Source organism: Gavia stellata, chromosome 3, assembly GCF_030936135.1.
Source record: "Gavia stellata isolate bGavSte3 chromosome 3, bGavSte3.hap2, whole genome shotgun sequence".
Classification (NCBI taxonomy): domain Eukaryota; kingdom Metazoa; phylum Chordata; class Aves; order Gaviiformes; family Gaviidae; genus Gavia; species Gavia stellata.
Genome location: NC_082596.1, coordinates 76,581,827 through 76,606,361, shown reverse-complemented (window position 1 = coordinate 76,606,361; position 24,535 = coordinate 76,581,827). Strand labels below are relative to the sequence as shown.

Sequence of the window (24,535 nt, the reverse complement as noted above, 5' to 3'; positions counted from 1 at the left end):
GCACTGGATAGAAACTCTTTGAGAAATCTGTCAACATTTTTACTTTCATCAGTGATCAAGGGCATGAGATCTCAGACGTCAGTGATATGATGTCTTTGGCATATACAAGACTTAGCTTGCATATCCAGCATCATGAAGGACAGCACAATAATAACAAAATCATACTCTGTCCTGGACAAAATGCTGCTCTCTTTTATTTTCATAAAAGACCTATACAGTAAGAGATGTACTGTTCTGTCATTTCCATGTCAAAACTACCAAAAATTACTCTGTCTTGAAAATGAAAGAAGACAGGCACAGTATTCAGCAGAATACATCAGTATATCAAGCTTACTTTCATGGTCTGCACTGGCTATCTAACTGTTTTGTAATAAACCCCCAAGGATATGATAAAGACTTGTTTTAATGAGTAGAGTTATGGGTCCCCTCAGAGACTTCTGCAAGAGCAATGTAGTTGGAAGAACAAAGAATTTGGAAAGCTGTAGAAAACAAGCACATGAAGTATTCTTGAATGTCCAAATCCCCTTTTTTCTGTAAATTGGTGAAGTGGGGAAATAAAGGCCTGATCTGGAGTATTATTTCTTCATAATTCGTAGTCTTAGAGTCATTGAATCGTAGAATATCTTGAATTGAAAGGGACCCATGAGGATCATCGAGTCCAACTCCCTGCTCCTTGCAAGACTACCTAAAACTGAACCATATGACTAAGAGTGTGTGCTGGTTTTGGCTGGGATAGAGTTAACTTTCTTCACAGCAGCTAGTCTGGGGCTGTGTTTTGGATTTGTGCTGGAAACAATGTTGATATAGCAGGGATGTTTTAGTTACTGCTGAGCAGGTCTTGCACAGAGTCAAGGCCTTTTCTGCTCCTCACAGCACCCCACCAGTGAGTGGGCTGGGGGTGCACGGGAAGTTGGGAGGCGACACAGCCGGGACAGCTGACCCCAATTGACCAAAGGGATATTCCATACCATATGATGTCATGCTCAGTATATAAACCTGGGGGAGGAAAAAGGAAAGGGGGGACATTTGGAGTAATGGTGTTTGTCTTCCCAAGCAACCGTTAGGTGCGATGAAGCCCTGCTTTCCTGCAGATAGCTGAACACCTGCCTGCCGATGGGAAGTGGTGAATGAATTCCGTGCTTTCCTTTGCTTACTTACGCGGCTTTTGCTTTACCTATTAAACTGTCTTTATCTCTACCCATGAGTTTTCTCACTTCTACTCTTCCGATTCTTTCCCCCATCCCACCTGGGGGGAGCGACCGAGCGGCTGTGTGGTGCTTAGTTGCCGGCTGGGACTAAACCACGACAGAGTGTCAACCAGATACTCCTTGAACTCTGACAGGCTTGGTGCCATGACCACTTCTCTGGTGAGTTTGTTCCAGCGACTGACCACCCTCTCAGTGAAGAATCTCCTCCTAATGTCCAGTCTGAACTTTCCCTGACACAGCTTCATTCCATTTCCTCGTGTCCTATTGCTGGTCACCAGAGAGAGATCAGCACCTCTCCCTCCGCTGCCATCCCTGAGGAAGTTGTATACTGTGATGAGGTCACCCCTTAGCCTTCTCTTCTCCAAGCTGCAAACCAAGTGACTTCAGCCACTCCTCATAATAGTATGCATAATATAGATGTAATTTTTCACATGCAGAATAACTGCACATTCAGATTTCTGTTTGCATGCTGATGTAAAGTTCCCTGAAACACTGATTTGCTTGTGCCATTTGTATGATTCTGTGGAATTTCTGCTTTATCAGAAACAAGATTTTTTTTGGCTACTTTTTAATGTTAAAATTTGATCATATTTTTTTGCATTATTTTAAAGAGGACAAGTGAGCAAGGTTAAAGCCTATTTACACATTTATGGTTGGCATCAGCTAAATCATGTGTTGGGAAAACTACATCTGCTTTTGTACATTCCCTAAAGTCCTTGGATCAAAGTCTATTCTTGGACACTGGAGTGTAATATTGGGATGACTTCCCTAAGTCCAATTGATGTGCTTCTCTTTACCAAGAAATGCAGTGTAACTTGAGGTTAGGAAGAACAAAGTTTTGACCAAAGAGGTAAGTGAACTTACTCCAAAAATCACACCCAGGCAACTGAGCATTTAGCCATCTGGGTGTTGACTGACCCATAGCTGACCACAGAAGTGAAACACACATCATCGAATTAATAAAGTTCAGACAGACATTAAAACAAACCCACAGTTTTCCCAACAGCTCTTAGCATGTGTGACCAAGGTGTAAGTGTTGGGAATCAAGGTCTAGGACACACTACTGAAATTATGAGAGAATACTTATCTCTAAATTTGCTTCAGGGTCTCATATCTGATCTTTCTTAGGTTCACCCTGTCTAAAGGACATCCAATATTATCTCAGATTCACAAGAATGAAAAGGGCATGTAAATGCCTTCTAAAATTATATTCATGCTCTTGATGTTCTCTTTAAAAAAAAAAGTATCGACTATTCAATTCATACAGTTTCACACATGCAGAGGCATGTTTTAGTCGTAGTAGTATGTTTTGATAGCTGTTCAAAGGTTTGAAATACGCTCCTGATCTTTGATTCAGTTAGAGGAAACAATGCATGTACCTTCTTCTGATGGAAGAAGAAATGTGTGGCTAGAACAGTTTATAAATGGCTCTCAAAGAACAGCAAGCCTAGGTTGTTTCAGCCCCAATAAAATATAAAAGTACATTTACCTTTTTTAACTTTGCTGCTCCAGCACCAGAGCGAATGGCCTCCATTAGGGCTTGCCTTGCCTCCCCAGCATTACCTGTAGCTGTGGCAGAGGATTTAGGAGCTCCTGCTGACAGCTCAGTGGGAGGTGGTGGTGGCGGCTGGGCAGGGGCAGGTGGGATACAAAGCTGCTCCTCCTCAGGGTCTTCTGCCTTCTGCAAGGACAGTTCTGTGTTCCTAAAACTCCGCAGTTCTTCGGAGGCCAACGAGGAGATCTGCTCATGATGCAGTTGAAAGGAGATAATTAATATCAAGCATGACTAAACTGTAATTATGTGATATTTGATACACTTTCAAGACCCCGATTTCACTTTGCTTGAATGATGTAAAACACGCAGAACTTTTGTTTGCTCATGGGGTTGAACATCTGTTACTACTCACTCGCATCACTCAGCTGGGCTGACTACCAGCACCAAGGATTTGGCATTGACTCTGTCTCAGAAACTCAATCTTTATTTACTGTGAGCTCCAGCATCCTGTAACTTTTCTTGGCATGTAAGGTAAGACAGAGAATTGGACTTGGTATTCATTTGGAAACAACCACAAGGGTTTTGGAATCAGGAAGATATACTAAGGCTGCAGTAGCCACCCAGGAATCTTGCTACTTTTTGCAGTCTGGGCTGCACAGAAATAATCTCAGATGACAGGGAGGCTCTTCTAGATCTGAGCTCTCAGACATGGCTTCATTGAAAAAAATGTGGTTAAACCTAACATTTCCAGCCATACTAAAACCAAAATAAAATAAAATAGGACCAGAGAGAACTATGTAAAAGCACTGAGAACAAAATCAATTGATTGCTCTTCCAAGCGAGTTTCTGTGGAATTTCTGAAACTAACATTTCTGCACAAATTACCAGCTTGGAAACTCATCCTACTTTAAATGAATGCAGGGGGAGGAGGCAGTCTTTCAGACTAAGCCACCTTTTCCGTCAACTGTCTCAACAAATATTTTTGCCGTTAACAACATTACTAGTAATCATGATAAATTGTTAGTAATTACAATGATTTGGCCATTATTAGGAAATTCAGTATCATGTGCCAAATGGGAGGTTTTCAAGCAGATGCATTAGCATTCCTTTCTCAGAGAAACTGAGGCACAAAAATTCTCTAGTGAAAAATGAAAAGATTCATCTCCCATCAAATAATCCACATTCAGAGAGCTCTTATATTCCTTCACTGTACACACACAATATATGGGAATAATGTCATGTCAGAAAAAACATGAACATTTGAGATAACATGAAAGCCCTTTCATCATAGCACATCTATATCTAGCTCTGTACACATACAAACATGGTGCTTTAACTAGCACAGGTGATGTGGTGTGAAAAAGAAGCGTACGGTTTCTAGGCAACTTCCTTTAAAATGATGGCAAAAGCTTCTCTGCTGGAAGAAAGTATTCCAAGAAGTCTCTGTGATAATACACCACCACTTCATTGTCAGAGCCTCTTTTACACAAATTTACATTTATTCCCAATGAATGCAGAATGCAGTTAAGTATGTGTGAATATGGCTGCTGCCTAGTACATCCTGCTCTCAGGCTCAGAGGAAGCTGTACCCTACCTGCAGCAAGGGCAGTAAGATATATGAGACACGACGTAACTGCCTAACACAGGCAAGAGATTCTTTCTATCTAATGCCAGCTATCTGGATATGTGCTAATGGCCTGAGTCATTGCACGAGGGAAATGGGAACTTCCTTGCCAAATATACATCCTTGGCTGGATTAGTGAACCGAGTGAAAACTAAGGCTAGAACAATGCAGGTTTTGGCTATTAGGAATAAGAGATACTTTAATGATTAGGTAAGTCTTTCAGACAGAAGGAATCATCCTGCTGTGTTGATGTTCCATTACCATCAATTACTTGCATACAACTTGCATGCACCAGATCATGTTAACAGATAAACAGCATGCATGAAGAAGCCCTAGTGTGTTTTCAGGTAACTGGGACTGGATGCATATGGTAGGTAATGCAACTATATTAATCTAACTGCATACTCCTTAAGTACAAAACCCCCACACCTAAATGTGAAAATGATAAACATTTGATGTCTTCTATGTACACTCCCTGTAGTTCATTTGGATTTCTACGTGTTTCTTTCTCAGCTAAAAGAACACCATTTGAAAGAGTGTAAAGTTTTATAGCAGACGATAGGATCAGACCTGCTATGCTATATGCTGAAGTCAGATCTGGTCTTAAGTCATATTATTTCCCCCCGCAACTCCTCTCTTTGCAGCACAACGTTTAGTTTGTGACATATCTGGGTTTATTCAAAACACCCAGTAGAAACAGACTGCACTTAAAAGATCACTTACCATCTTGATTTCTTACCTTTTTCAGCTTTAAGGTGCCACTGTGGCCTCTAATTGCTGCTAGTAGGGCTGAGCGCTCATTCTCTGGCTCAGCACATGAGGGTTTCCTGTGATTGCCATTTAGTGCACTGCCTGAAACCTAGAATATGAAAAGAATAAACCTCACATTGTTATTAGATATTTACTTAGAGATAGTTTGGAAACACTATTAAAAATATTTTTGGCACTTGTACCGGAATGCAAGCTATGGAGACTAATCAATCTGTTTTCTTTTGGGCCTGCTTTTACAACCCTTACACTGAATGGTGGGGATATGTGTGGATAGTAATGCAGTCTCATATCCCCTGAGCATGAAGTCATTGGCAAACTAGCATCACCTAGTAATACAAAATGCAGTTTTCTTTCATTGCAGGTATTCACAAGTTTTCTCCATGCTGTGTGTTCCTGTTTTTACGTAACACACTGAAATGCAGATTTGGCTCTTAGGCTAACCTCAATTACCTCTCCTTTATGCTGAATCTCTGCACCCTCTGCCTTTTCTAGCTAGTGCAGCAGCAGCAATGGTGTTGCATAATATACAGGATGTGCTGAATAAGCAGTGGCTTGGTCTGTATTTTGCCATTATAAATTTTTCAAATGCCTTGTGTACTCTGGCTCACCAGCAACTGTACCAGTTATAAAACCCCTGGTGTCCAACAGGGTGACTACAGGCAGTCTGAACAGGCTAGAAAAAGTCTCCACTTTACCTTTCTGAGTTTCTCCTTTCCCCCTCCTGTTTGAATGGCTTCCATTAGGGCACTGTGCAGTGATGTGTCTTTTGGAATTGGTTTTTGGACAACGGGTTTGAACTTCTTCTTTGGTCCAAAGATGCTGGTCGGCACGTTAACATCCAGTTCACTGATAGCATTAATATCCGAATCATCAGGCTTCTCCTCCTGTTCTGACTCTGCGTTTGCTGCTGCACCATTTAGCTCGGGTGAAGCTTTAAGTGAAGTAACTTGTACACCGTTAGCAGGAGGCCATTTAGTGACTCGCAAAGATGAGCTGAAAGAGGATGGGACTCCTTGGAGATCAGGAGACTTGAGAGATGAGGATGAACTAGTATGGGTCAAAGTCTCACATTTCTGGTCAAATGAAAGATGCATCTTTTTCTCTGCTATACTTTGTTTGCTGTTTAAACCATGGTCATCTTCTGCACTGTTATCCTTTGAAGAGGACTTAGTAAGTGGGACGCTGGCATTCTTTTTATAGAAACTCACAGGAGTTACTTGATTTGGTGCCCTGATGTTAACTACTTTGTTTTCCATGCCAGAATTATCACCAGGTGTAAACCTGTGAGATGCTTTTTGACTGCAAGTAAAAATACTTGAAAGTGTTTCTCTTGCTTCTGCTGATTCTGTTTCCACAGGGCTGTATTTGGCCACAATAATACATGTTTTTGGTGAAACTTCTGCTTCAGTTTTAACCTCTCCGGCCCCTTGCTTATTTTCATCTTTCTCATGATATTCCAAAGAGTCAGACTTAAAAGTAGTTACATTGATGTGTCTTGCAATGGCAGAGGCAACATACTGACTTGAAGTTCTCCTATGCGGCTTCAGAAATGGAAGCTCCAGCTTGTCCTTATTAACGGTTGGGGCCACTAATGGTGTTATCTGAGACTGTGTAACTGGAAGAGGTGGTCTGGTCCTTTCATTCTCAGATTGTCTTTCAGCTACCTGGGCAGTAACAGTTTGTGGTGCTACAGGTTTTGGAGCTGCAAGACCAACAGATTTGTATTCATGTTTTATAGTAAAGGTCTTAGAGTTTGTGGTGACTGCTGACTTTTTAGGAAGATGCTCAGCAGAGTCATCACTTTGCTTTTCCATAGAACTTGACCTCCAGAATGCCTTCACTTTCCCAAGACGAATTTCCTCACTTTCATCAGTAGAGGTACCTGGTATGTGCTTACTGACACCAATGTTTGGGCCTATAAGGTTGCCTAGTTCATCTATCTTAATGGCACCAGTGGAGAGTGAAACTCCTCTATCGAAATGTTTTACTTCAGGTTTCGGAGGGACAACTTTAAAGGTTGTCAAACCCATTTTAGGTTCATAGTTTGTTCCTGAATTCTGGGCACGATGACACCATGTGGGTGTTGATGGGACTTCTTCCACTTCAATTTTTTTTGCTGGTGGCCATTTGATTTCTAATTCTGATTTACTTTTTTTCAGAGATCTTTCCTTGTTACTACACTCATTAAATGGATTTATCTTTTCTTTTGGTGTACTGATTTCAGCTGTGGCCTTGGAGTGAGATAGAGTCTGCTTAGATTTACATTCCTCAGACTTCACACCATGTTTGGGAGGGGGTTCCAGTCTTAAGTTCTTTTCACTTCTTTTTTCGAAGGAGGATGTGAGAGATTCAAACATATCTCTCCTCTGTTCCACAGGCAAGTGACTGAATTCATTTTCAGATGGTTGCTGATGTATTAGGTCTTTGGATATGCATACAGCTCCACCATCTGTGTGTCCCTTATCAAAGGAACCTGCGTTGTTGTTTTTATTTGTAAAGTTTCCTGTATTAACAGAGTCAGCTGAGATATTTTGTGAAATCCTTGTCTCTGTCTCTTGATTACCAGCTGCATTAGAGGTGCTAACTTCTGGAGCATCATCTATGACTGTTATTGGAACAGAAATGGTAACATCTTGGGCAGCCTCAACTTTTCTTGTATGTGGGCTCAACACTTCATTGATGTACTCGGAGTCAGAGTTACTTATACCATTCACTGCTGCAAAATACACATACAAAATTACATATAGGAAGTATTTAGGCAATATGACTTGAAATTACACAAACAGCCAGTACAAGCTTCAGTGGGACAGATATTTTAGTTACACTAAAACTAACAGGAATATATTTATGCCTGTAGTACAAAAAAGGAGAGATCTGGGTCCTTTTTATTGTCTGGTTGCTGATTAGGATCAGCCAAATATTCCTGCAGTCCTCCAGCTTCAGCCAGTGGGAAACATACAAATGCAGCTGAAAGCAGAATTTAATCTATTGTTCATACCTTATCTTTGACTAACTTCTCTCAGTGATAAACATTTCACCACATGACTCCAAAGGAGAAACATTTCTGAGAAACAGCAAGCAACTCCAAATTATATTTCCCAGACCTGGTTAGTAATAACAGCACAGCTGAAGGATTTCCTTGAGCAAGCAAACAAAGAAACAGTACTTCTATTTTTTCTCCATTCTTCTCACCCTTCATTACCAGTGACTCCAGAAGCCTCATTGTGCAAGAAGCTTAACTCTCCTCTTAAATTTGCTGGTATAAATCAAGAGTTACAACACAGAAACTAAGAAATTGCAGTGTTAGAGAACTCACATAAATTAAATCAGAATCAAGTCCACTGCAAAAGTACTGAAATAAAGATGGGAAGTTTTAAAAGAGTATTCAACATCATTTGGTGACAAACCATTAATAAAGAAACATTTTTATTCACAGTAGGAAAAAGAAGAGCACAATATGACATTTTAGCTATTCCCACTGTTTCTTTTCACGTTTTTCGATTTTTAACTTTAAAATACGTCTGCTAACGCAGAGGAGGCATTGGGTACAAAAATGTCCCCCCCTTCTCCACTTCATTATGATTAAACACAAAACAGAGGCATTGTTCATTAAACACAGAGCTAAATGCACAAAGGATTTAGTTTCACTGACGCCAATGAAATGATACCAAATTCGGCCCATAAAATGTGTCCATAAATTGCTGTTCATCTCTTTTTGGTAGCAGACATCGAAATACAATGACAATCTGATAAGCAGCTTGAAAAATATTTAGTGTGAATCTACACAGAGTGGCTGCCCCAGCAGCAAACAGACAGCAGCCACTCTGGATTGACCACATTCTGCCTTAGACCTGTGAGTTGTTCCCAGTGATCTTAGTGAGAAATGTGCAGATGTCGCAGAGTACAGTTTGACTCTGCATCTCCTGGCTATGCCTCTCTTTTGTACTTTAGAGTTAACACACTTCCCTACCTTCTAAATCTTCATCCAGGCCAGCCAAAGTCTGCTGGCATTGTTCAGCGATGAATATATCCTCATTCTCATGCTTAGCCGAAGCCACTTCTTCATCTCTCCTGCTAAACAAAAGAGGAGAAAAAGGTTGGGTCTCCCCCTTTTTCCACTTTGCACTGTTGCTCTGAAATACACGATCTTTTCAGCTCCTTTGGTTCCACTGGGGTTCTGAAACTCATTCTCCAAAGTATGAAAAATACGCAGCCTTAGAGACACACACCACCATGTTGACACATCTACATCTAGGAAGGATCTCTGTGGTGTCTGAGCATACTCAATGTGCTGGTGATCAAAAGATTAGGATTAATAAAGCCTGTCGCAAAGAAATGGTCTGGCTTCACTGTGAGGTACGCATTTCAGCTGGGCTGCAGAAAAGCAGCATATGCCAAGGCAAAGATTTTGCATATCCATGTAATTTTAAAGCAGACCACTAGCCATCCTTTGCAAGCACTGTGCCAATACATCTGCACCTTAATTAAATAAAAGTTGCATGGCAATGAAAAATAAATACAGCTAAGTACTGTTAGACAATCACTCTGCATCCTGAGGGGAGGGAGGGAAGGAGGAAAGAGAAACTAATCCCTTGAGAGCTGTTTCTAATGAAACATATCAAGGGGCCTGATTTTGCCAGAAAATAACTCCACGGTTTTTGATGAAGTTGTACAGTGATCTAAAGCAAGGCTGAAATCAGAATGAGTGCCAAGTGTTGTCTTGGTTTATTAAAATAAAACAAGAAAAAGAAGATGAAACTGAGAAAAATCCTGACAAAAAATAACTAAAATTAAAAAAACAGGCACAGCAACCTGTTACACAACAGACCTTCTGTTTCCTAGGGAGAAAAATCTTGACCATCAGAGCTTTTCTATCTAAAAACATTGAAGCTAGGATTTTATATTGGGCAATTAATTTTTTCCAGCTACCTGTTCCTCATCTGAATTTAAGACATTGTCGTCTGTGACACTGTATCTACGTTTTGCCCTTGTGATTAGCCTACTGAAAAAATAATTTTCCATTCTAGCCACACCTAAACTAGCTCTGGTCAGGTGAAGCAGATTTGTCCTTTTCAAGATCAAACCCTTAATAGCACAGATACAGTAACGGATGACATATTTTTGTGGTAGTTTACTAAACACTGCCTCAAAAATGCCATTTTTCTACTGCCCTTGAAGATAATAATCTAAACAAAAATTCAGGTATGTTTCCCGACACTGATTTAAATTATGTCTAATAATGTAGCTTCTTTTTTTGCTATTTTATTGTTTGATTTTTCCCGTGCTTATACCAGGAGCAGCTGAAAGCACATGTTGAAGCATCAGGTATTTTATTTTACTTTTTTATTTATTTATTTATTTAGCAGTCACCTCTCCTTTCTTTAAGTCTTTTGTAGTAGTTCTGGAGCCCGATTCTTCTACTCGTGCCTAAAGTGCCTTGTACTTACAAAGCTGAGTTCATGTATGTGGGATCAATGAAAATAGCAAAACACACCTGCAAGGAAGCCTTCCAAAACTTTTTTCACATACACATCATTGTGTATCTGAACATACAGATGGGATGAATTCAAGACGGTAAAGCTACATGTGTGCCTAAGTGGTTTCCTAAACTGGAATCTAAGACAGAAATCTGTATTGGTGGTTTGAATACAGAGGGAGAGACACTGCGCTCTGTGATTGGAACACAGTTTCTTCCAGCATTTGCCATTGACCTGAGCTTTGACAGGCCCTGAATGTTCCCAGAAGCCAACGTGAACTGATGATCCTCAGGGCCAGCACCCACACTGCAAGACTCAGGGTAAACTGAGTTTTCCGCCTGACGGATTAAGAGAAAGATGGCACAAATCAGTCAAAGTCTCCAGCGGAGCCAACTGGTGCTGTAGGACTGCAGTCCTACTGTACCCTGAAGTGCACACACACACACAAAAATCAATGAGATTACTCATCTGAGCAATCTGACAAAAAGATTTAAGCATACTGCAGCATTGGGATTGGGATAGAAGTCTGGAAAACAAAACTCTCAATGTGAAGCTGGCAGAAAGAATGAACTGACTGAATTTCATATTGTTTTTGCAGTGGAAAGTTTTCTAAAATTAATAAAAAATACTTGCTCTCCTCTGAGTGCATTTTAAAACAATTTATTTGCAAACTCAGAGAGAGCATTTTTGATGGGAGAATCATTCAAACTGCGCACCAGCTAAACAGCAGGTCTCTCCAGCTTGAAAGGCAAATATTGCTTTCTTTTTCACAAAGCTGATCTTGCAGGATAGTTGTCCACAGCTGGAAGCAAATTACTGATGCAAATTCAGACTCTTTGTCTAAGCTACTGTGAAGAAATTTGTTTCCAAAACCTTGGAAGAAAAATGTGTAAAGCCGTATCTATCAGAGAGTGAGACATCATTTCACCAAGGCCATACCAGCTCATCACCTTTTTGATACCTGATCGTATCTTTCTGTTGCCTAACTGTTCTACAATACCACCAAAATCAGTATTACTAAGGGTGTCTGTGCTGGGCCTTCTCCAGGAAGAAATGCAAACTATTGGCTTGAGAATTTTATAAGCTATTTATCTATGAAAACGTATTTGGGACTGGAACAGGGATTCCTGGGCTCTAAACATCCAGCGTGGATCCATTGCATTGACCAGCCCTTTTCTTGTGTCAATCAGTGGGAATCTTTCAATGACTGTTACTAGCAAAACTGTCTTCTCCTTGATGGGTGCAACAGTCAGCAGAGGTCTCTTTCATTACCCTCTGTGCACTTATGCAGTGACTACACATAATTTGCCTCTCAATCTCTGCTTCATTCTCCTTATCTAGACAACTGGGATAATAACATCCAATTCACAGAATTCTTCTGAAAGAAAGAGAACAATGCAGTGAAAATGAAAGGATTCTTATTTGCTCTTACAGAGGGAGCTTCAGAAAAAGCAGATCTTTTCTTCTGCATTTCCAAATTCCTAAAAGAGATATTGTTCAATTCATCTCCAAACTCACCTACAAAGCAAGCCAGAAGGTATAGATTAATCACATGGCTCTTCTTAAAATTCTTAGCATCAGGAATTCAAAATGCGGTATGGGTTTTGTGAGGCAAAGGTCCGGTAGTTTCCAGTAGCTCACATGATTTATAAATATGCCTAAGAAGACTCTCACAACAGTATTTGGGAAAGGAAAACAAAAGGGCCTCTAATTTTTTTTTCATAGCCTTCTTCCCTTCTAACCCTATACAATTTTCTTTTGTTGACAGCTCTGTTTTGGCTAAAATCCAAGAAAAATAGGACTTATTCTGATACCATGTTTTACATTCTGGATAAACATTACCAGTGGTATTTTCTCACACACACTTTTTTTGACTTAGGGAAGAACTTGATAACCTTTATGGTGCCTTTCTGGTAAAATGTGAGGTGCTAAAAATACACCACCGGTGAGCATTTAGCCCAAGCTCAAAATGGCAAACATGCACAGTTCCTGGAAGCCTGCGCACTTATTACTTATGTAGATTAGCAGAGATTTGTGCAAGAGCACAGAACGGAGCAAAGTGACTACTAAACTACAGCCTTTAGTGCTCCACTGAGCGCAGGCTACAACGCATAATTACTCCTCGGCAGTCATTTGTGCAGCTGGAGACAAAATGAAACTTACAGCAGCGTTTTGTCAAATTAGTGTCATGGGAGACGGACATTTATGAGAAAGTTTACATTCTAAGAAATGGAAAAAAACCTCTGATAAACCTAGCTGGAAACGCTGCATTAAAAAGAAACCCAAAATGGTGGTAGGACAATGGATTTGCAATGACAGAAACTGCCATTTTCTTATAGTTAGAGCAGTTTACCCGGAGGTCTGCAAATGATAAAACTGACCCGAGTGTCTTTGAGTACTTCTCAGGAGTTCTGGTGAGTCTCATGTATGATACCAGAGGTAGAGACCACAACTCCCACTATAACTGTGAAAATACAATGCAGACCTATGTGAACTGCATAGACTGAGGAAGAAATTCAGTTGTCTGAACTCGGGCACTTGGTGCCATTTCAAATACTGTAGGATATTCAAGACATCTGTCTAGGGCTGGTAGACATAATATGGAACGTAGGGACACCCATGTCCTGCTGGAGTGGCAGCAGGCAAGATGAAATGGCAGTAGACATCTCTCAGGTTAATTGAAAGTAACCTGACAGTCTCACTCATTTTGCACCACGTTTGCTGTATCAAAAGACTCAAGGACACTGCTCCTGTGAATTTGTTACGAGCTGGAGAGAGAAGACAGAGACATGGTGAATAACAGAGTCAAATCCAGACAGGCACACCGTGCAGTAGCACACGCAGGGAAGTTGTGACTGTTGTGAGACAGTTCAATGGACATCAAGAGTGTTCAGCTTCTCATACGTGTCTTAAGCAGCTAACAGGGACTGATCAATGTGGAAAGCTGATATTATGGTTTCTCCAGACTGGGCTTTGGAGCATCTGGACTCATTTCCCAGCTCTGATATCAGAGTATCTGTCCGATACTGGTGAATTACTTTAACCCTTATGTGCATTTCCAAATTCCTCCCCTTCAAAATGCATCCACAATATTTTCCTTTTACATAAATGCTGGAAAGAGAAATGCCTTGGGTATATATCAAGGTGGGTGTTAAAGAGGAGACTGATGCAGAATGATTTTAAGTTGCAGAAAAGTACGGCAGTGTTTATATATTTGGTTTTGTGATTGATGCAGCAAAGTACTCTTCAAAAGTGCAGGTAACTGTTTTCCAGATTAGCCAATAGTTTACAAAATCTTAGGGACCATTTTTTCATTCTTTCTATTTCTTAGGCTAGATGACTTTTTTTAATTTCCTTTCAAGAAAGGAAAATAACAGCAGCAGGAGAGCAGCTAGTATAAGTGTTGGACTTTCTGGTCATCTAAGCTATGACCTGACCAGCAATATTCTCCATTTCTGCTGCCTGCTGTGAACTTGAGCATAAAGTTTTAATCCTTGAATGACCAAAGCCTGTTAAAATGCCAAATTTGTAGACTGCACAACCAACTGAGGACTGGTTAGATAAAAAAAGTCATCCCTTTCTTTGATGCAAGATTTCGGAATGTGGCAGGCAACCAGGAAAAGGAAAAAGCCCATGGTCATATTCTGTTGAATGCCAGATAACCTTGCTTTTTATGCTCTTCAAGGAGTGATAGAAGAAAAGCTGCACGTACTTTTTGAGAGCAAGGTACAAGTATAATTTCCATTCCAAGTTTTTTAGTTTGTGTTCTGTTTCTAGTTCTCTGGGGCTTCATCAAACTCACAAAGGTCTTTAGACTGCATTTATATCTGTGCTGAATAAAAACCATCACAGATTGAATTAAACTATTTTACTATCCTAGAACACAGAGGTCCAGTAGTGCCTTCAGATATAAACCCACCCAATTAAAAATAAGAACTTGTAAACATAGATGAGGAGGAAAATGATGTAATTTTTCAGCAGCAGCTGAACGAAGCAAACGAAAATGCTTTTGCGTAGTATAATTTTGTGTTTTAATGCTAGAAATCTCTAAGCTTGTTACATACCAGAGTGATTTAAGCTTCTAGAGTCCTCCAACATATTTTGGTTCCAGGGTCCTGCTGCATAAGCAGCAGCTTGTAGTTGCTATACAGCTGGAAGCATGCCCCTGCTCCCCCCTCCCCACACGGGCCTCTGACAACAGCTTCTCAACAGGGAAAGCCCACAGGCAGACATCATTGCCAGAAATAGTCAGAAAAGTGGACTAGCATGATTTACATCTTAATACAGCCACATCACCTGTGCATTGTAACATTGCAAGTTAAAAGATGGCATGGTGAGGTTAAATAACTTTTCTTGGTTTACACAGAAAAATAAGAAACAGAACAAGGATCAGAGCCTTTCTGTCCTGGAAGCCCGCACTACACCTTTAGCAACCTAAGTTGCTTCCTAATGTGTAAAATATTTTACAGCTCCAAAGTATAAGGCATTTTTCCAGAGGATGAGATTAACAGGAAAGCTATCTGGATTCTTGCTCTGTAATGACTGTGAGTATCTATTACTTAACTGTAATATCATTAGTATCTTCTCGCCATGAATATCTGCCAGCAAAAAAGTGCGTAAGAGTATCCAAATTTAAAGAGTTTTCTGGAACAAGGGGAAAGGGAAAGACAGAGATAAGGAAGGAAATTAGCAAAACTATGTAAGAAGCAGAGACTTGCAAATCTGTCAGACATCTGGGTCTTAATTAAGTAATTTTTCATCCCTGAAGTTCTCCCTGTCGCTTTAACCCTTTCTCTTCCTTCCTCCCCATTGAAACTACATTTCTGTTTTCAAAAAAGTAAAACATGTGTCTACCCAGCTAAAATAAAACCGATCCTATAGAGAAACAATGGAATAAAACTTTCCTGTATTTCTCAGATATCGTTACAAGTGACATGTATTTATACAGAATGTGTTTGTGCACAAAGAGGTATATCTAATACATACAAACACTGCTATTTTTCATTACAGTTTTTCTCTTTCCTTCCTGCCTGCCTTCTGCCACTAACTATTGTTTCTTCCTCTGACCAGCTTCATCATTGAATTCTCTCCAGCTACTGACTTGTCTTTCCCTCCTGTCCTTCCCAAGCGGAATACAAAACCTTATAACATTCGAATTTGAATGGGCTGAAAATTAAGCAGAACAAGTTCACCCACCCCTATCCTTCCAAGCTTTTGTTTTAAATTAACTCATCGAAACTCCAACAGTTTTGTAGCAAACTCTGAGTATTTCTCAGGTTGGTAACGAAGAGGACTCTTCTCATCCCGGTAGCTTCAACTACCCCAACCAGAGCCAAAGGTAACGAATTCTCCCAAGAGAAAAAGAAGAGATGGGATTATCCCTGTCCAGACCCACAGCATGAACCGATCTCAAGGAGGGCTCCCCCACCCCCACCCTATGCACTCCACTAGCTGTACGTGAAAAAATACTCCTCTCTCATGGCTACTGAAACAGAAACCCAAGGGAGGGGAAAATCCCTTTCAGACCTTTGGAAGGTATTTTATCTTTTTGTCCCAGACAAGTCTGTATTTATTTAGTTTTATAACTGGCAAGTTCCCTTTACATTTTAAAATACTTTTCTATTTAAAATACTTTAATATGTTTAAAACCTTATCAAAATAAAAAAAGTGTTTTGTATTTTCAAGTGTTTTTCCTGCTCTGAAAGAGGCTGGTGGAACCACTTACTCTTAAGACCCCTTTTAAACCCTTGATTTCAATTGCTTGTAACTTCAAAAAAATTATACACCTTTGCTAGGTGGCAGTCCAAATGTGACAATTTATATCATTCACATGATCATTCTATTATTTTATTTCAGCCAAAATGGTTAAATGTCTTCCAAGAACAGAGTTTGGAGGAAAAGGAGAGCTGCATTCTGACACATGAAATGCTATTTAATGCTAAGTCCTCAGAAAAAAGGGGTCCTGTGTGGTCTAACTGGTCACTAGTCTGCCTTGACTCTCTGTGCATCAGGTCTCCTTCTCTAGAATAGAATAATGCCACCTTTTCATCTCATATGACTATTGTGCAGAGAAATGCATTGAAGTCTGCATGGCACATGGATACCAGTGCGATGAGTAAGATAAAAAGAGCAAAAGGAAATTAAATAGTCCTGTCTCCAAAAGAGAATTTGAACTGAGAGTGAACCTGTTCTATTAACTGAGCTCTGAAACTCAGAAAGAAAATAAACCAAAATAGAGTATGATCACTTTATCTAGAGACTTTATCATACTGTACAAAAGGGGGGAATTAAGGTTAAAGGGGGAAGCTAGGGTTACACAGACAGCCTTAATATTAATGTTACCTAACTTTGAGTGTGTGACCTAGCATCCCTAATAATATTATTTTAACATAATTTTTAATGTGTAATTATTTATAAAGCTCCAGACAGTAGGTGTGCATGATGCTTTACAGGCATCTAAAATTGACTGATCCCTGCCCCTAGGAGCTTGCGTGATGACACCATACAAGGGATGGGAAAGGAGGGGGTATGGGAGGACAGAGTTGCAACACTGTGAGATCATGAGATGTACTTACTGCTACATAAGCAACATTTCAGCTTCTCTGTGGTTTTCTTGTTACTCATTTAACACTATATATTAAAATTTGGTGAACAGATACATAACACAAAGAAATCAACTGTAAGGAAGGATATGAAGAAAGAGAACTATGTAGTACAGTGTTCAGTCAGCAGTTAATATTAAAACATTCACAGCCAAACATTGCATGTAGTCAATTATTTATATGGTGTTAGCCCTTGGCATCTCCAGCTGAGGTCTGGATTCTGCTCCACCAGGCACTGTACAAACATACTGTGAGATATGATAGCTGTGTTACGGCTTTTACCATAAAAAAACCAGTCAGTGGCTGAAGGGGATACCTAAGGCAGAGAGACAAAGATGGTTTAACAGGTTAGAGGCAGAGCCAAGGGTAGAACTAGAGTGTGCTGACATTTGATTTGATATTCTACATGCTAATTAATGTGTATTTGGATTAAGATTGCTTGAACAAGAATCCCAAAACAAAACAAAACTAAACAGAGTGCACTTGCAAGTTGCTCCCATGTACTGGAAAACAAAACCATGGAGGAAAGACTCCAGCTTGGAAACCCTGGAATCTGGGGACCTTCTTTTAGAAATTTCTGTTGCTGTACTCTGGGAACTGAATGAGACTTGAGCTCTGCTGTGGTACGCAGCACATGCCATTTCTGACCCAGCCATACTGTTATGTTGCTATGTGCAGACAAACCTATTGCATGTTGAAGACCGTACACTTAAATTCTCACAACTTTCCTTGAATTCAGCAGCAGATGAGGTGCAGACCCTGCTGTGATATTCTAATGCTATCAGGCATTTCAGCTACACAGAGACCACCCAGGCCATCCAGTAAACAATTCCAGAAACTCTAAGAAAAATTAATTTAAAACTGAACAGAACATACAATTAACCAAAGTAAGCAACATGGCAAAATACTCTTGATCTCTTGGAGCACAGGCTAAGCCTCTGGATCAAACCTAGGTAAGAACTGTGGACTTGATTCTGCTCTTCACTGCAGTTCTTCACAGTGCATGTGCAAAATACCACTTGGACTTTCTTTATAGCCCTTCACACTCCAAATATCATTTGCTTCCATGTTAACGGTACTTTTCAAAGCCCATAGAGTCCAAAATGATTTTAGTATACAGCGTTATAAATTCTTATGAATTAGTTATGTCACTGGGTGAAAATCCCAACCTTTAGTCAGCTTTACAATTTAAAATGACAAGCTAAATATTTCCATCATTCTTACTAACCTTTTGTTCCCTAGCCTTGGCCAAATTAGTCACTGAATAAAGTTTCTGAATTTAGTGGAGCTCAGACTCAAGGAGGACTCCAATTCACTGCTGCTAACCACTGCTACTTTACAGTAGCGACATGTTCTCCCAATTTCTTTGTTCTTATCTTCCTTTTAGAATTGAGTTAGATCTTGGAATACAGACTAGAAGAAGATAGAAGGGAATTAATAAACTCCATGTAGAATTTTCCTTTAAGTTTTGTAGCTTATGAAATATATTTAAAACTCTGTATAGCCTGGTATCAATTATTCACATAACTGCACTTTGACTTGTCTGGGAATTTAGGAGGCTGGTTTTGTCCTGAAAGTAGCCCGTTCATCACAAGCACTATATACAATCTCAGAGCTCCCAAAAGATTTTATTAGTGGGGTGGCAGCTGCTCTGACAGTGGAAGTTGAAACTGATGTTCTCCAAATTTGGCTGTACTCAAAATTCTACTCAGAACTGATTTACATCCCACTAAAACAAGAATTTCATAAAAATAGGTTTTAAAAAAAATCCTTAATTTTTCCTTCCCTCTACACTTAGGAAGTGGCTTTTGAAAACCGAGCAAGTTGACCACAAAAGGATTTAGATGAGCACAATTTTCAAAGCTGGCTTGTTTACAAACATAGGTTAGAAGTGGAATCTGATTCACCTTCAAATATTATTGGCACATTCAGAGCATTAAAGTCTAAAGGTTATTAATATCAGCATGGCTGCTGTGGCAATCTAAGTGGTTGCTCACATAAGATTAAAATAACTCACAGATGTTAAGTTTCTGCTATACCCTAAAGTTGATGTGAAGCAATTTTGCTGTCCCAGAGCCTAAAAAATAAATAGAATTTATGAAGAATAACTGCACTCCCCAAACAACAATAACTGTCTCCTATTTCAGTCTAAAACCACTCTTTCTAAATTATGGATATATTAGATAAATACAGAATATTCAGCATGATAAAATCACAGAAAAGATTAAGTTGGAAGCCTAGCCCAACTTCCTGCTCCAAGCAGGGCTAATTTCAAAGCCAGACCAGGCTGCCCAAGGCTTTACCTGGCTGAGTTCTGAGAACCTCCAGGCATGGAGATTCCTCGACCTCTCTGGGCAACTTCTTCCACTACTTAACAGCTCCCGTTTTGAGGAATTTCCTCCTTATATTCAACTTTACAGCAGCTGATGATGGTTGCCTCTTGGCCTTTCACTGTGTATCCCTGAGAAGCCTCATAGTCCTCCTTTTGTTTAGGGAAAGACTGCCATCAGGTCCCTCCTCACCCACATTGCTTCTGCAAGGTGAACAACCCAGTTGCCTCCTCTCCCCCTCGTACCTCGTGTGCTCCAGCGCCCCAGCCCTCTCAGTGGCTCTCCTCTGGACCCTCTCCAGTTTGCCAATCTCGCTCTTGAATTGGGGGCCCAAGACTGGACACAGTACTACAGCACTGGCCTCACAGCAGCTGAGCATGGGCAGTACACCACACCACCCTTCCAGCTTCCACTCCTTTGGCTCAGCAAGACCCCTGACCAGCAATCCTGCTGGCCAGCTTATGAAATGTCCCATTGTCCCTTCTATGTGCACTCTTCCCAACTATTAAAAATTTTGTGTGTTTGTGTGGCAAAGGTAAATCTCAATGCAATGTACAGAATATGTATCTTTGGCTGAAGTGAAAGATGGAGAGAATACTGACTTCCAAGAGGAAGCGTGTCACTTAATGACCTGCGGTCAATCTTTTATTTGACTAAAAACCCAGAAAAAGCCCAAAATACTTTTCGCTGATTAGGATTGTTCTTACAGGGCTTTTCTCTGATGTCTTTGCTCAACATTACGGTAACTTCTTTCCCTCTCCCGCCTCAATGTGCTGTGTGTTTTCCTAACCAGTTTAAATCCCGCATTTTGAGGAAAGTTGGGTTTGCTGAGTTATCTTACAAGGCCCAATCTAAATCTACTGAAATTAATGGGTTGCTTTTTTGGATCAGGTCTGTAATGTTAAATGCAGTTACTATACTAGCCTATCTAATCCTCCAAATAGAGACCACATCAGGACCTAAGAAACTGTAAAAGGACAAATCACGAGAAAAATGTATTGTTGAGCAATTATCTATGTGAGGCTTGATCTTGTCCCCACTGATACTGATGGATAAAGACAAGCACTGAGATCATTCCAATAGGTTAAATACTGACTTTGGCCTAATTTATCCCTAATTTATCATCCACTGCATGATCCAAGATGAAGTTTTCCCTCAGAAATGTGTGGAAGGAAATAACTAGGTTATGATACATGCTCTTATGAAGGGGCTACAGATTAGCAGCCGAATGGAGAGAGACCAGAAAGCACAGACTTTGTGTCAACTGAGAATTCAGAGGAATTTCTGGCCCCTGTCCCATGACTCTGCAGCATCACACAGAGTGGATTCCTGTCAGTATTACCAGGCCACCCTCCTTGCTGGAGGCACAGCTTCCTATTTGGCCAGTTTGTATTTGCAAAGTCCTATAAATTTTGGGTTCCCTTTGCAGCCCTGCCACCAACTATGTGAGTTTTGGCAAACAAACAGTGTCAGAGTCACTTGTGCTTGAACACAGTTTCTAGTTAAATTCCAGATTCTCGTATTTTCTTGAAAAAACTGCAGGAAAATATTTGTTTATGCAAAAAAAAAGAAAATAAAGGAAATATGCTGAAAAAACCCCCAAGGTATAACATCAGTGGAGGTTAGCATTAGGTGAACATATATTAGGTGAACATATGCATGTAAACACCCACAAACCAATCCGCAGATTTCACTTAATATAATCCTTTTCCACCTGGCTTTTGGTGGCTTGGATTTTTCCATTTTATGAATTTTCCATTTTATGACCTGCATGTCATTTTTCTCAATCAATATATAGTAACATTTTAAGCACTTCATATGCTATCAGAACTACAAAATAAACCAAACTGTAACAAAATTATTTCAGACTTCTTAAAGAATCAACTCTGGAGGGCAGTGATCTTTTGCAAGTAATGTAACTACAAGTTCAAACAGAAAAGTGACCTTTGCCTGTTGCTACAAGTATGTCACTGGAGGGGATTTGGCAGTGAGCTTTTCACTGGGAGGAGTCACTTGGCATTGGTACTGGTTTATGAAAGAGCAGAAGAAAGTAGAAGTTGGTTTTCTTAAATGATTCCCTACAAGGAGGACATGCAAGATATTTTCCAAGAGCTGGTTGCAAATGAATTTTTACCTCTGTGGAGCAATGTCAGATCCCATGCTATTGCAGTAGGCGTTCTTTACAGGGCACGTCTCTGTGCCATACATTGCATCTGCCTCAGCTGAGTCCATGTAGCCGTTGACCAGCTTGATGTCTCTCAACTTCATACTGTCATTTTGTGAATCCAAAGATACAATGTCAGATGGGGAGCTCACAACACCCGAGTCTTCCGTGGTGTCCTCAGATGCCAAACAGCTGCTTTCTGATGCCGTTTCTTCCACCTCTGATAGCTCCAGAACCGTGTCATCCACTACATAAACATTACCATGTGCAGGCAGCAGGCTCTCTAAATGAAATATAGCAAGGAAAGTTCGTTGAAAGTCATCAGTACATAAATCAAACGCAGAGAGCTATTCCTTTGTAACTGGAAAAACACACATGAAATGTATTAGAAATAGTAGGATGGAGCTCAATATTTGTACATAGGATAAAGATGATTTGAAAAGTGACAAAAATTTTGTCCTTCTTTGCTTTTAGAAAGGTGGTTTGCTATGCCTGTCCTGCGGAGTTTGGGTTTTATAACTTTCATAGCAAATCAGTTTCCTTACTTCTATGAAGAAACAATTTTCCAGGGACAGTTTCTTGGGGAATTAGACCAAAGTTTAAATGATGTGGTGCCAGAAATCACTCCTGTTATTGCTTCTGACAACATAATCTCATTATTCCTCTTCCATGCTGCCAAACAGATCATGACATTTCCAATAAGAAGTCTATACACAGGTAAAAATGGGCAACATTTCCCAGTCAGGACACTGAATTGGTAAACTAGATCTATTGCTGGCCCACTGGGTGTCACTTATTTTACCACCCTTCAATTTCCTATACATTAAGTGGGAGATTAACAATAATCTCTTTTTCAAAGCATACAAAATCTACTAATAACAAAAGCAGACACTGCTATGTTTAAAACAGAACGTTTTCCAACGTTTAGTCATTTATAAAGGAGATCAAGCGATATGCCCTTTGCATATTTAACTCTTTTAAAAAAGTTGTAAATTTTGAGAGAAGATTAGACACAGTACAATTTCTTGTACTCTGTTTAGTGTGGTTCCTATGAGCTACCTGGGTTTTCATCTGTTTTGGGGTTTTTTTTGGTGAAAAATAAAATTTTATTATTTCCCTTAAGAAGTGTACAACTCTAGACTCCATCCTGCAATTATGCCATTAAAGGGAAACTCCCAACAAGGTCAACAATTTCAATGACTGAAATTACTGAGTGACTGAAGACAGAATCAAGCCCAAACACACTTCTTTTTCAAAAGGAATCAATAAAGACTAATCTAAATGTTTAATTTGGAATTATAAGCGTGTTCCATTCTCTTCTTCAACCTCAGTAAGCATAAGGAAGATTAAACAATGGTTTATGGTCTGATCCTGCAGACATTTATGGTGGATGTTAATTATATGAGAAGTTCCAGCGTGACTAAGATTAATCACACACTTCACTGCATTTAGGGTCAGAATCTACAACTTTTTCAAGCATACATGAAGCTACAGGTCAATAAAAATGATCAACGGAGAGAAATACGTCTGTATTATGTTGTATACACAAAAGTATTTTAAGTCAGAAAACTGAAAACAACTTTGTTAAAAAATGTCATAGAAATAATTTTGTAAGGGTGTAGCTTAGCAGTGAAGCTTTGAGTAAAATTAAAAAAAAAATCAAACCAACGTTCTCCTTGACTGAGGTTACAAGATGCCATTAAGTACTGAAATTGATTTCTGACAGCAGAAGCAATGAAATTCAGAGGGTTACAAATCATGATTAAAGTTGTAAGTGCTGTCAAGCATCAATATTAATGATGGAAGATGATCCAAAGACTCTATTGTGACTTTGGAAGTAATGTTACTTGATTTTTTTTTACCGTATTTTCTATAGCATTAGTTCTAAGTTCCAGATTTAATCCAAGAGATAGTTCCATCTAAAAATGGCACTTACAGCAGTTACTAAGTATGTGTCACTGAATGGATTAGAGTATGCTCATGACAGAACTACAGTTAGGAAAACACCAACATTAAGGAGAAATATGAATAATTTGACATTAAACTTCAAACAATAAAACCCCACAAAAATAGACAGTAAACGAACAGGTAAGAGTATATGGCCTGCTTGGCTTTCAAACAAACAAGAAACCCCAGAAACAACCCACCACCAAAGCATTAGTAAAAGTTACAGTATGTTAAAAACAGAACAAAGTAGGATAGCAAAGAAATAATTTTAAAGAGTGCAAGTTGAAGAGTGGAAGCACACGGGAAGATTTTGAAGTAATGCACAATGCAGTATACCTTGATGCAAAGAGACCTCTGTATACAGACCACATCTATTCTCACCAGGATGCCATAAATGACCTCCACCCTATAGCTGGCACAGCAATTTATAACGAAGTACCTACTTCCAGTTCTGACATGAGGATGGCAGGCTTTTCCTCCCTTGCTGTCTCTTTCATTTCCTCATCCTCTTCTCGCCTGCCTGAAACTATTTTCTGCATCTTTCTGCTCAGGGATTTAGATCCTTTTGGTCACACAGCCCTACCTGCCTACTGTAGTAACAACACTCGAGTCTCTCCCTGATGTGATTCAGCAAGCTGCTCTATGGCAGCACCTCCATCCCCTAGACGATTCTTCCCACATACCGACAAACAAACCGAAAGTTCTCTTATTATCAGGGTCCACGTGCGAATCGATCCCTATCTGTTAGGTCTGGATCTTGGCAGCTGAATCATCCAGTCCAGTGTAAGAACCTCCTCATTCAGCATCAATTTTATTCTGAAGCACAGAACTACAGAAAGACATCTTTCTATTCAACGATTAAATTCCCTGTGCTCAAGCAAAACCAAGATGTCCCCCTTTCTTCAAGCCTATCAGTT

At 39.8% G+C, this 24,535-nt stretch overlaps 1 protein-coding gene across 1 annotated transcript in view; it reads right to left on the bottom strand.

Moving 5' to 3' along the window:
- Positions 1 to 2,655: 2,655 nt before the first annotated feature.
- The window catches only part of COBL (cordon-bleu WH2 repeat protein), a 152,503-nt gene continuing 130,623 nt past the window's right edge, over positions 2,656 to 24,535 (bottom strand). Inside the window, exons 11-15 of the mRNA XM_059815649.1 lie at positions 21,642 to 21,954; positions 9,069 to 9,172; positions 5,794 to 7,814; positions 5,067 to 5,186; positions 2,656 to 2,949 (exon numbers count right to left, since the gene is read on the bottom strand). Coding sequence (XP_059671632.1) covers positions 2,656 to 2,949; positions 5,067 to 5,186; positions 5,794 to 7,814; positions 9,069 to 9,172; positions 21,642 to 21,954 — 2,852 coding nt within the window. The remainder of the gene's footprint in view (positions 2,950 to 5,066; positions 5,187 to 5,793; positions 7,815 to 9,068; positions 9,173 to 21,641; positions 21,955 to 24,535) is intronic.